The 12,163-nt window shown below is 41.0% G+C and overlaps 1 protein-coding gene across 1 annotated transcript in view; it reads right to left on the reverse strand.

The window, feature by feature from the left end:
- Positions 1 to 12,163, reverse strand: part of Lars1 (leucyl-tRNA synthetase 1) — a 60,138-nt gene that overhangs the window by 28,290 nt on the left and 19,685 nt on the right. Inside the window, exons 11-20 of the mRNA XM_052742093.1 lie at positions 10,841 to 10,928; positions 10,684 to 10,760; positions 9,427 to 9,480; positions 8,525 to 8,665; positions 5,164 to 5,241; positions 2,859 to 2,944; positions 2,709 to 2,774; positions 2,536 to 2,618; positions 1,596 to 1,734; positions 967 to 1,179 (exon numbers count right to left, since the gene is read on the reverse strand). Of these exons, the coding sequence (XP_052598053.1) occupies positions 967 to 1,179; positions 1,596 to 1,734; positions 2,536 to 2,618; positions 2,709 to 2,774; positions 2,859 to 2,944; positions 5,164 to 5,241; positions 8,525 to 8,665; positions 9,427 to 9,480; positions 10,684 to 10,760; positions 10,841 to 10,928 (1,025 nt within the window). The remainder of the gene's footprint in view (positions 1 to 966; positions 1,180 to 1,595; positions 1,735 to 2,535; positions 2,619 to 2,708; positions 2,775 to 2,858; positions 2,945 to 5,163; positions 5,242 to 8,524; positions 8,666 to 9,426; positions 9,481 to 10,683; positions 10,761 to 10,840; positions 10,929 to 12,163) is intronic.

Below are 12,163 nucleotides of genomic sequence, written 5' to 3' on the forward strand. Positions count from 1 at the left end.
CCACGTAAAAATGGATATTACACAGAGAATCTGCATTGTGTTGTCTTTGGGACTTTTAACTGCAGAAAAACATTTGATTGTAAAAGCTGTTGAGTTATGCCAAAATGTATATTTTAAAGGTACCTTGACTTCAAAATTTGGATATAAGGATATGTTACTTTGGAAAGGAGGCTCTGCTTTTGTTTCCACAGAAAGCCAGAGGCTATGGATTTGTTCCAGATTAAGACACATCAGGTTTGACCAGCCAAGACCCCCTGAAAGGTCTCCGATGACACCATGGCCCAGATGATCCAACATCCAGAATGGTTTGAAGGCAACTGGCTCAGACGATACACCCTCATGGACTATTTCATAATCCTAAAATTTTCTTTGTTTCCCCATAAGATACAGCGCCCCCCTCCAGCAGGAAGTAGTAAGAGAAGCAACGCCCAAATTCCCAAATTGTATGTAATTTTACTTTGTTAAGGTTAAAACCTTCTTTTTGAAAAAAAAAAGGGGGAAGTGCTGTGGAATGTTCTGTATGGCAAATGTGTTGCTAATTAGTTAATAAATAAAATACTGATTGGCCATTGGCTAGGCAGGAAGTGTAGGCGGGACAAGGAGGAGAATAAAGCTGGGAAGTGGAAGGCTGAGTCAGAGAGACACTGCCAGCTGCCACGATGAGAAACAGCATGTGAAGATACTGGTAAGCCACGAGCCACGTGGCAAGGTATAGATTAATAGAAATGGGTTAATTTAAGCTGTAAGAACAGTTAGCAAGAAGCCTGCCACGGCCATACAGTTTGTAAGCAAAATAAGCCTCTGTGTTTACTTGGTTGGGTTTGAAAGGCTGTGGGACTGGCAGGTGAGAGAGATTTGTCCTGACTGTGGGCCAGGCAGGAAAACTCTAACTACAATACTTGAAGTCTTAAGGCACCTTACTGACCATCAAAAAACACACTCCACCCAGACTTGAGCATTATTCACCTTTGTTCCGGCCACATGGCCACATGGTTGTAAATGTAATACGAAAGATGATTTGGAATCAGATCTTTGCCAGAGGCTCGAAGGTCCACTGGATACCAGAACTCAAACTCCTGCTTCAGCTGATCCAGTTTTTCCTTTGGAATTTGAGTCTTAGGAAATGGAGCATCCTTGAAGAACACATAATCCCAAACTTCCTTAGTCATCTGCTGGGGTCTGCATTGAAATAAAGCAAACAAATGAATGATTATTTTGAAAGAATCAGAATTTTTACCTACTCATGAATTGAAATTTTAATTAGTTATAGTATCAAACAGGGATAAACCACACCCCTGTGAATCGAGAAGGGGGGCTACTTAACGTCTTTCTCAGATGCACAGTACAAAAGCGAAACGTAACAAAATACTGCTAACTCCCCCTCAAAAAAAACAGGATTGTACCATGTAGCCCTGGCTGTCCACTATGTACACCAAGCTGGCCTCCTGAGTGCTGGGATTAAAAGCAAATGCCTCTTGCTAGCCAAATTGAGAAAAATAAATATGAAAGAATCAACTTCTAAATATGTAAATCAAAATGTCACCACATGTGCAACTGACCATGTGCATAGTTCTTTTCCTTAACTATGTACCAACCTGATGCCCAGTGGAGACTCTGCCTGCCCTTGCAGGTCATTCCCCTGCAACAGGTGTGCTACTGTGTAAAATGCCATGTAAATAGTGGAATCTGACAGTGACTCAATCAACCACTGCTCATCCCAAGGCAGACGAGTGCCTGCAACACAGAAAGGAAAAAACAATGTTGGATGAAATAAAGAGATGCCCACCGGAAGGAAGCCCATCTTCAATGCTACTATCTAGGAAGTTCTGCTGCTGCTGCTGTTCCAAGTGTGGGTTATTGCTATTCTGTTTTGTTTGTGGTGGTAGGAATTGTGCCCAGGGCCTACACATAGTAGGTCAGCACTCTACTACTGTGCTACATCCCCAACCCTAAGAAGCAATAATTCTACTTTAAAATTTGTAAAGATAAAACAGATAAAAAATAAAAAATGGGTGAACTTCTGGAGTCCTTTAATAAAAATGCCATGGGGCTAGAGAGAGGGTTCTGTAAGTAAGAACTTACCTGCCCACACATAAAAACCAGAATTTGGATCCCAGCACCATGCAAAATCCTGAATCCCTTGGCCCTGGCACTATGGGGGAAACCACTGGGGCTTGCTGCCTGCGAGCCTAGCTCCAGAAAGTGACAGAATGGGACACCAGACCTACTCCACCGGCCTCTACCCAGGCATACACGTTCTGCTCACAAATGTGCCTATGCCATATACATACACGATACTCACATACACAAGGTAAGTACATACAACAAGCAGATCATACTATGAAAGGCATGAGGGTTGGAGAGGACATACCTAGCATTAGGTAGATTACAGAGAGCCACATCTTAGTTTTTCATCCTCTAACCAAAACCTGCACTTCCAAGGTAGCAACACCAGAAGAGAGGGGGAGGGAAGGTGAACAGTGCACTCTCTATCTAACAAAACCATCCGAACCCAAGTGTGGGAAGTCTGCTGACCTAAACCATACGTTCTTGAGCAAGCATGTTCTTGTAGCCAGTCTAAGGAAGCCTCAAAATTCTTCCTGCTCTCCTCGCAGTACCTAAGAAGAACAAAGGCCAAAGTGTGTCTTTTCTTTGATCAGCCTCCACATTTCTCACTCCCACGCCCCTCTCACTTTCTCTCATCTTACGTTTCCATGTTCTTCAAACACTGAAATGTCTCTTTCTTCCAGCTCTCGTCTCCATAGTCCAAGTACCTGGAGTGAACAAATGAAACTTTTCTTACAGTCAGAAATGACCACAGTGACTAACGGAATCTTCTTGTCATAAGAGGGACTAACCACTGGTCACACAGGGCCACGACACATTCATCTGAAGACCTCGACATCACTTGTTTTTCTGGTTCCATGTAGATAAGTGCATCCCCCTAAATGAAGGTAAATAAAGACATGGCAGATGTCACATCCAATTCACCCCTTATTCTTCAGGGACAGAAGCCTTCCCCTCCCCAGGCTTGACAAGGTCTGCTTTTCTGTGCAATGCCTGCTTCTGAAACACTTCATCAAGTGGACCACTTTATAGGTTGCTCATCACTTCAGCACTTTCTAATCTTATGATTTGATAGATGGGGCTTCTTATGACGCTTCTTATCTTTGTTATAAAAATACGAGGAAAAACTCCTTCCTTTCTCTCTCTCTCTCCCTCTCTCTCTTTCCATAAGGCTGCACGCACCTTCGCTTTCTCTCTTTCCCTCTTTCTGTCTCTCTCCCTCCTTCTCTCTCTTCCCTCTTCCCTCCCCTTTAATAAAAAAACTTTCCACGTGGGAAAAAAAATAAAGAAAAATTTAAAAACTAAATACATAACACCACTGTTTTTAAGAGAAAAATATATAGATTAAACATGAAAAATCTTATTATAAGATTTAGAGTCATAAAAAATTCAGTTTCAAATAGAAAACTGAACACAATTTACTTATTTTTGTTTTTTTGAGGCAAGTTTTCTATTAGCCCAGGCTAGCCTCAAACCTGCTATGTTTCAGAGGATGATCTTGAACTTCTTATTCTCCTGCCTCTACCTATCAAGTACTGAGATAGGTATACAACACCATGTAGGCTCAAATCTTATTTTATTCTTTAACTAGATATAAATATCTCTTAGTATATTATAGAGCCAAATTCTTTAAGCTAGGAATTTTTTTTTCTTTTGATTTTTTGAAACAGAGTTTGTGTAGCACTAGCTGTTCTGGAACTAGTTCTGTAGACCAGGCTGGTCTCAAACTCAGAGAGATCCACCTGCCTCTGCCTCCCAAGTGCTGAGATTAAAGGCATGCACCACTACCATCTGGCAAGCTAGGATAATTTTTAAAATTAAAATCCAATATTATCATTCAAAAAATGACTCACTGCTCTGTACTTACAATGAAGTTCTTCAATCTAAATTAAAAAGCTATGCTTTTAAATATTTTTATTTCATATTCATATTTTTTGGTTTGTAAACAGTGGATCAGAAATAAACATTTAACTCCATCTAAAAATTCCAATTCCAACTGACAATAAAAAGATGGAGAGATGGACTGACTCTACAAAGATAAGCAGAGACAGAAACATAGAGGTATGACAGATGAAGATCAGTATTAAAATAAGCAACACAGTTGAAAGCTGCCCTCTCCAAAGAGAAATTAAAAAGAATGTGAAAGGACAGAGTACATGGCTGCTTTCTGTTGTTATTGCGTGCGTGTGTGCACATATGTGTATGTTTGTGTGCATGTAGAAGTCAGATATCATTCTTTAGGTGCCATCTATCTTTCGTTTTTCCTTTTGAGACAGGGTCTCTCACTGGCCTGGAATTCACTAAGCAGGGTAGTGAGTGAACCCCAGGAGTGTGCCTGTTTCCACCTCCTCTTGCTGTACATTGGTATGCACCATCATGCAAGTCTGTCCCAGCCTGTTTCTTTTTGGAGCCAGCATCTAGGCTAATGGCACACTCATGTTTCTCAAGCCTCTGCCTCCTGGTTATAGACATGAATCAACACACTCAGCTTTGCTTTTGAATTCAGCAAACATAAAGACCACTGTCTATATCGTAGGTCAGTATGATTATCAAAATCAAAACTTTAAGAAGTAGCTAAGCAAAGTTCTATCAAAGGAGGAAGAAGGAAGTGAAGAAAAAAATACAGAGGTAAAAAGCAAAGCAGCACAGAAAAAGGATGCAACCATTGTATGAGGCCACGGTCAGAGACATTGCCAGAGTCCTCTGGTTGTGCTCAGCACATCAGCTTTGGTTTTGTTTGGGTTTGACTTCTTGTTGTTGTTGTTGTGGGGGAGAGGGTGTGTTGAAGACACGGTCTGCATAGCCCAGGCTAGCCATGAAGTTGAGATCTCCCTGCTTCTACCTCCTAAATGCTGAGATGACAGGCACACACCCACACGTGGCACATGTCAGCCTTAGGGCACAACCTCATCCCTATTACAGGACATATGAGTTAAATGAATTGCAAACAGGCCTAGTTCCTGCCATAAAACTATGCTATCTTTTTTATACAGTGTTAGGTTCCACTATAAAACTCACTGCTAATAATACTCGTAGGTCTATTAATTAGTTAAGTGCTCTTCTCAAACAGCCCCCAGAGGACAGGCTACCACATACAGAATCAATCATGTTTTTCTGAATAGTCTTCTTTACGTTTTGGATCTTCTGTCCTTTAAATCCATCCACCAACATTACCTACAAGGATGAGAGAGGAAACATATAGAACAATTAAAATTTGCTTCAAGTTTCCCTAGCTAAATTTACTTAACAGACCAAACCAAAAACATTTTTAGAGTAACAGTTATCCCATTTATAACTTTAATACAGCTGACACAACTGATATTCATATACTTATTTCTGTAAGTGTAACTGGGTCTAGTACAGTTGTCTTTCTGTAGCTGTAGCTAATGTCTAGAAAGATACACTCACTTCCATGCTCAAGCTTCCACATGGAGATGAATCATTTATACCAGTGGTTCTCAACCTGTGGGTTGTGACCCCACAGGGGTCACATATCAGATATTTACATTACAATCCATAACAGTAGCAAAATTACAGTTATGAATTAGCAACTAAATAATTTTATGGTTGTAGTTCACCATAACACGAACTATATTAAAAGGTCGCAGCTTTGGGAAGGCTGAGAACCACTGTTCTATACTATAATGATTCCTGGTGGTCTTAGAGGTAACCAAGTATATTCCACTCAGGCGTCTCTTTCCAACCCTGCCCATTACAGGGCCTATATCCTGCTATAGGCCTAACGTCCTCCAACTTCTTACTTAGTGGGCAAAGAATTAACTCACCCTTTGTTCCCACAGATGAGGCCACAGGCCTTATAAAGCTGGCTTGGGTAAAAAGGTCAAGTTTTTTTGTATGTCTGACTCTGTGCCACTAACAAGTAGTTCCCATTTTAGGTGGAAAAACACACACCGCTTTTGCTCTTCAAGTTTCTAACACATTGATGCTTCATTCTCTATAACTATGAAGTTAGAGTCATGATCATCACTGTGCAGGACCAGATCATGGAGCAAAGCTGTCAACTCTGAATCCCCATTCTGCCACAAGCTACCTGGCTGGGCTTGAGTAAAACACGTAGCCTCTTTGTGCTTCAATTTCCTTACCTGTTAGTGGAGATGATACTGCCCACTTTGCAGCATGATTTTATGAATTAAGTTAGTTAATACTGGATCTAGACAGATGGTTCAGCAGGTAAGAGCACTTAGTGCTCTTACAGAGGATCTGGGTTCAGTTCCCAGAACCCACATGGTGGCTCATGGGCATCTTTAACTCCAGTTTCCAGAGATCTGGTCTCCACAGGCACCAGGAGCATATGTGGTGCACATACATGTATACATACAGGCATAACACACACACACATATAATAAATAAATATATAAAGAAAATTATCTTTCCTTTTAAGTTAATATATTGAAGTATTGGCTCTTATTATCATTCAAAATACTGTCATGGTTTGACAAAGAATGACCCCCACAGGCTCATATATTTGAATGCTTCAGCACAACTTGAAAAGGACTAGGAGGTATGGCCTTATTGGAGGAAATGTGTCACACTGGTGGGCTTTGGGGTTTCAACAGCCCAAGCCAAGCCCAATGTCTCTCAGCCAGCAGATCAGGATGTAGGTCTCAGCTACTTCTCCAACACCATGTCTCCCTGCATGCCACCATGCTCCCCACCATGATGATAATGGACTAAATCTCTGAAACTATAAGCAAGCCTCATTTAAATTCTTTCTTTTATAAGAGGTGTCTTGGCATTAGGATCAAGGTCCATCCCTGGTGCATGAACTGGCATTTTGGAGCCCACTACCTATGGTAGGACACCTTGCCCAGCCTTAAGGCAGGGGGAGGGGCTTGGACCAGCCTCTACTAAATGTATGAGGCTCTGCTGACTCCCCGTGGGAGGCCTTACCTTGTTGTAAGAGGGAATGGAGGGTGGGTTCAGTGGGGGGAGGGGGGGACTGGAGGGACGGGAGGAGGGAAGAGGGGGATCTGTGATTGATATATAAAATGAATTTAAAAAAATTTCTTAATTAAAAACAAAAAAGAGTTGTCTTGGTCATAGTGTTTCTTCACAGCAATAGAACAGTGACTAAGACAATACACAATTCACTTAAAAAAAAAAAAAGAAAGAGATTAAACTAGTTTTTGTTTATCTAGGAAATGGGAAATGCAAAATTAAAAGAACATTCTCAATGGTGTCCTTAAAACCATTCACTTCGCCGGGCGGTGGTGGCGCACGCCTTTAATCCCAGCTCTCGGGAGGCAGAGCTGGGCGGATCTCTGTGAGTTCGAGGCCAGCCTGGTCTACAGAGCAAGATCCAGGAAAGGCGCAAAGTTACACAGAGAAACCCTGTCTCGGGGAAAAAAAAAAAACAAAAAAAAAAAAAAACATTCACTTCAACCTTAAGTGACTGGGTTTTCTCTTCCTCTAGGTCAGCCTTCCCATGAAAATCTAAGGCACATTAGCACAGGCAGAACTGAGAGAGGAAGCTCAGAACAGCTTTGTTGTCCTCACTTGGCACTCAGTAGGCATCAACAAGTAAATTAATAGACTGAATAAAATGGCTTAAGCATGCTGGAGAGATGGCTCAGCAGTTAAGAGCACTGGCTGTTCTTCCAGAGGTCCTGAGTTCATTTCCCAGCAACCACATGGTGGCTCACAACCATCTGTAATGAGATCTGGTGCCCTCTTATGGCCTGCAGGCATACATGCAAACAAAACACTGTATACATAATAAATAAAAAAATAAAACAGCTTAAGTAAAAACTGAACTCTATTATGAAAAGCAAAAAGAGAAAGCATTCTTGCCGGGCAGTGGTGGCGCACGCCTTTAATCCCAGCACTTGGGAGGCAGAGCCAGGCATTCATATCCATCATCTCTGTGAGTTCGAGGCCAGCCTGGTCTACAAAGTGAGTTCCAGGAAAGGCGCAAAAGCTACACAGAGAAACCGTCTCAAATACCAAAAAAAAAGCATTCTTTTTCTAAAATTTTAAAGATGTATTTACTTAATGTGCAGTACCTGGATGCCTTTTTGATCCCCTGGGGTTACACTGGGGTTACAGTCAGTTGTGGGCTACCACGTGGGTGCTGGGAATCAAACCCCTGTTCTCTGTAAAAGCAGTAAGTGCACTTAACTGCCAAGCCATCTCCCCAGCCCTGGAAAAGGAATTCTTGATGCAGTCAACCTTTAAAGGTGTATTGTATAACAGGAACTAATTTTAAATATCTCAAGAAATTCTTAGAGATTCCTAGAGCACACCAAAAAAATATATAATTCTAGAAATGTTTCTAGAAATGACATGATAAAAATTGGAAATTTAGAATAAAACGTATTTCTCTTTTTCAAATCAAAAACTACGTTGAATTTTTCTTCTTATTTTTTTAAGTTAAAATTATTAACAGGAACACCAGAGCATATAGCTACAAATAAAAACAATAAAAATTATGACTTACGCCATCATAAAATCCTCTTAAATACAATTTCTCCTTTGCTTCTGCAAGTTTTTCACGATCATTCTGGCTCTGAATTTTCAGCTCATCACAAAGGGTCACAGCAGGCAAAGTTCCAATCCCTGGGATTTCAAGGACCGGCACCTGCAGAGAACAGTAACACCAGAAATGGATTCACGCTGAAAGGCAGACACAAATCAGCCATGCGGACATGGTTCCTTTGCCCGGTAAAGCCACCTTGGCTCTTACTACCACCAGGCAGGGACATACACTCAGTGCTCACAGACCACCAACCTGAAGATGGGAATGTGTGCACTCCCTTACCACAGGAACACCACATGCCACCCCGGCTCCCACCCCCGACACACAGGTCACTGAATAACTAAGGCTGCAAGAAGCAAAGCAATGTCAACTATTGTTATGGATGGTTTCAAGTTTATGTCAAACTTTTGGAGTCTTTTCCCCCAGTGCTAAGGATCATACCCAGGGCACTGAGCATGCCCACGCTCACTCTCCTACACTCTTCATGAGAGTCATTTGCTAGTACTGTTCTGACTTTTCTTCTGCAGATACTACATGAAAACAAGGAACATTAAGCAGCACTGTAAGGCTACAAAATAAATATTCCTGAGTTAAGTATGGTACGATGTTGACAAGTTAGTCTAAAACTGAAGAGGATTAAAGGCTGTTCCCAGACTGCAGGTGCCAGGTGGAAAGAAAATGCATATTGTTAATTTTTCTTTTGCTGTTATTTACAACAGTAAATTATCAAATTAAAGTAAGAAAATTATTCCCTCTCTTATTTTTAAACTCTACCAATTATTTATTTTTGTTATAAGGAAAACATGTAAGTGTCTTTTCGCCTCTGACAGATGTGTGAAGCCTGTGAACATTCACATACTCACCGGCTCAAACGGCAGGACCATGTCATCTCTAATTCCATATTTTGCTCGGAATGCCTATGGAAAATTCATAAGCTAACATTAATGCTCAATTTTGTTACTGATACAATCAGTGAGAAAGCAAACTCATTTTTTTTTTCCTGAGGCAAGGCTTTACTACAGTAGCCTATGCTGGCCTTACACTTCCTGCCTCAGCCTCCCTCTCCCCTGGCTTCAAACTTTTATTCCATTATTTGTTCTCTCCATACAGAACATTTTTAACATTATCAAATATTTCAATAAGGGATCTGTGATCTTTTAAAATTCAACAGTTTACTTTAATGTGAGTGTCCTTCAGGTATGTCCAATATTTTGCCGTTTTAACAAAATTTGTCATCTATACAGTTCCCAATTAAGAACTATGCAACCAACTTACAAACAAAACCTTGTGTTTTAAAGAAGTTTATGATTTTTCATTGAGCCTCATCCATAGCTATCCTGTGACACATGGAATCACACAGGCCACAGGTTGAAAATGTCTGTAGGAACTGCAGTCGAATGCAACAATACACACAGACATCTAGATGTCACCCCAGTTAAGGGTAACATTCTCACCTGTAATGAAATACGAATATAAAAAGGTTTTCTGGGGCTGGGAGAATGAGTCAGTGGGTGAGAGGACTTTCTACATAGCCTGAGGACCGGAGTTCAAATCCCCAGCACCTATGTGAGAAGCCAGGCATACTAAAACCCCAGCACTGCACCAAGTGGAGACAGGAGGATCCCTGGGACTTGTGGCTACCAACCTAGCTCTAAGTCCCATGAGAGACTGTCACGAGAGTGAGGAGGAGAGTGGTAAAGCAGGACACCAAATGTGCTGCTGCATCCTGTGTGGCGGTGCACACACTTAACACAAACACAACCTTCTCGAATGTGTCATAGAATTGTATTTAAAATTCCAACCACAGAAACATACAAATACTGAAAACCAGGTTAGAGAGAATAAATAGTTCAGAGACAAACATGTATGCCCTCAGCTTTGTCTCACAGCTGCTCAGTAGTACCCACCAACATTATGCTGAATTTAAAACAAGGATATGGGCTAGTAGTGGTAGCACATGCCTTTAAATCCCAGCAGAGGCAGGTGGATCTCTGTGAGTTCAAGGCCAACCTGGTCTACAAAGTGAGTTCCAAGACAGCCAGGGCTACACAGAGAGACCCTGTCTTGGAAAAAAAAAAAAGTAAGAAAGAATAAAACAAGGACATGAAACAGATACTTGCTTGCTTTTTCTTCAAGTCTCTGAGCGCTGCAAGATCATCCGGCGAATCGGAAGGAACGCTCGTGACCACACCAGTGCCTTATAGAAGAAAGAATAAAATAATTAACTAATACAACCAGAATGTGGTTAGCAAAGCATTCTAATAGCAAAGTCTGTACCTTTATCCTCCTTAATGGTGAGCATAGGAAGAACGTAGACCACCTTATAGCATGTCAGGGGTGCAGAAAGTGAAGCCCCAAGGATTTCCTGTAAAAGAGGAGCAAAAAGGTGAAGAAATACATGTAGCTGCAGTAACAAAAAGTTAAAATAAATATTTAAATTTTAAGGTCAAGAGGCTACTGTTGAAAACTATACAGGAATAAACTCCTGAGAGCTATATCTGCACAAGGCAGTTGCTGCAGTTAATGACAAGGTGTTACACAGTCAAAAATCACAATGATTTGAAACAGTCTCACATCAGAAATGGGAAATCTGAGGTACTGCTTGTTAATTAGCTTTACTTAGCCATTCTACCATGAATACATATTTCAAAACATCATGTTGCTCACCATAAATGTGCACAATTTCTCCACCAAGTACACAAAATAAAATATATAAAAAGTAGCTGGGTGGTGATGGCACACACCTTTAATCCCAGCACTCGGGAGGCAGAGAGCCAGGCGGATCTCTGTGAGTTCAAGATTAGCCTGGTCTACAGAGTGAGATCCAGGACAGGTACCAAAGCTACAGAGAGAAACCCTGTCTCCAAAAAATAAAAAAAAAACCTGCTTCTAGAATAAAAGACAAACCATTCAGATCATTCAGATTTCTATTAATTATTATAGAGCCAAACAGTGAAAGCTTGTGTAATTATAACCAAAAAAAAGGAAGCTATTTTGGTAGTTACTGCCAAGACACAGTAAGGTAAAACAGAAAGCAAGATACAGCACAATATCCATATGCATTTGCCTATAACTTATGTGTTGTTAAACCATGAAAATATTTTTGGAAGAACACACAGGACACAGACACATTTAACTACATCTGGAAAGGAAAATGTATCAACATGGATGTCCGCTTCCCCTGTGGTACTGGGGACTAACATCAGGGCCTCACAACACCAGCAAGCTCTCTACTAATTACATCCCTGCCCTAAAGAGCTATCATTTTTATTTTTCTGTGTCTTTTGACTTTCGAATCTTGTAAAAGTTCACAAGACATTAGGTGAGCATAGTGGCTATAATCCCAGACTTAGAAGGCTGAAAAGCAGAACTGCCACAAGTTCAAGGCCAGGATAGGCTACAGAATAATACGTCTTAGAAAAACAAAATGGCTAGAGCTGTAACTCACTTGGTACAGTGCTTGCCCAGCATGTACGAAACCCTGGGTTCAATGCCCAGCATCATATGTGTCATGACACATGCCTGTAACCCAACACTCAGAAGGCAGAAGCAGGAAGATCAGAAGTTTAAGGTCATCCTTGGCTATGTAACAACCTTAAG

Source organism: Peromyscus californicus, unplaced genomic scaffold (assembly GCF_007827085.1).
Source record: "Peromyscus californicus insignis strain IS unplaced genomic scaffold, ASM782708v3 Scaffold_17__1_contigs__length_78620276, whole genome shotgun sequence".
In the NCBI taxonomy this organism is placed as follows: Eukaryota; Metazoa; Chordata; class Mammalia; order Rodentia; family Cricetidae; genus Peromyscus; species Peromyscus californicus.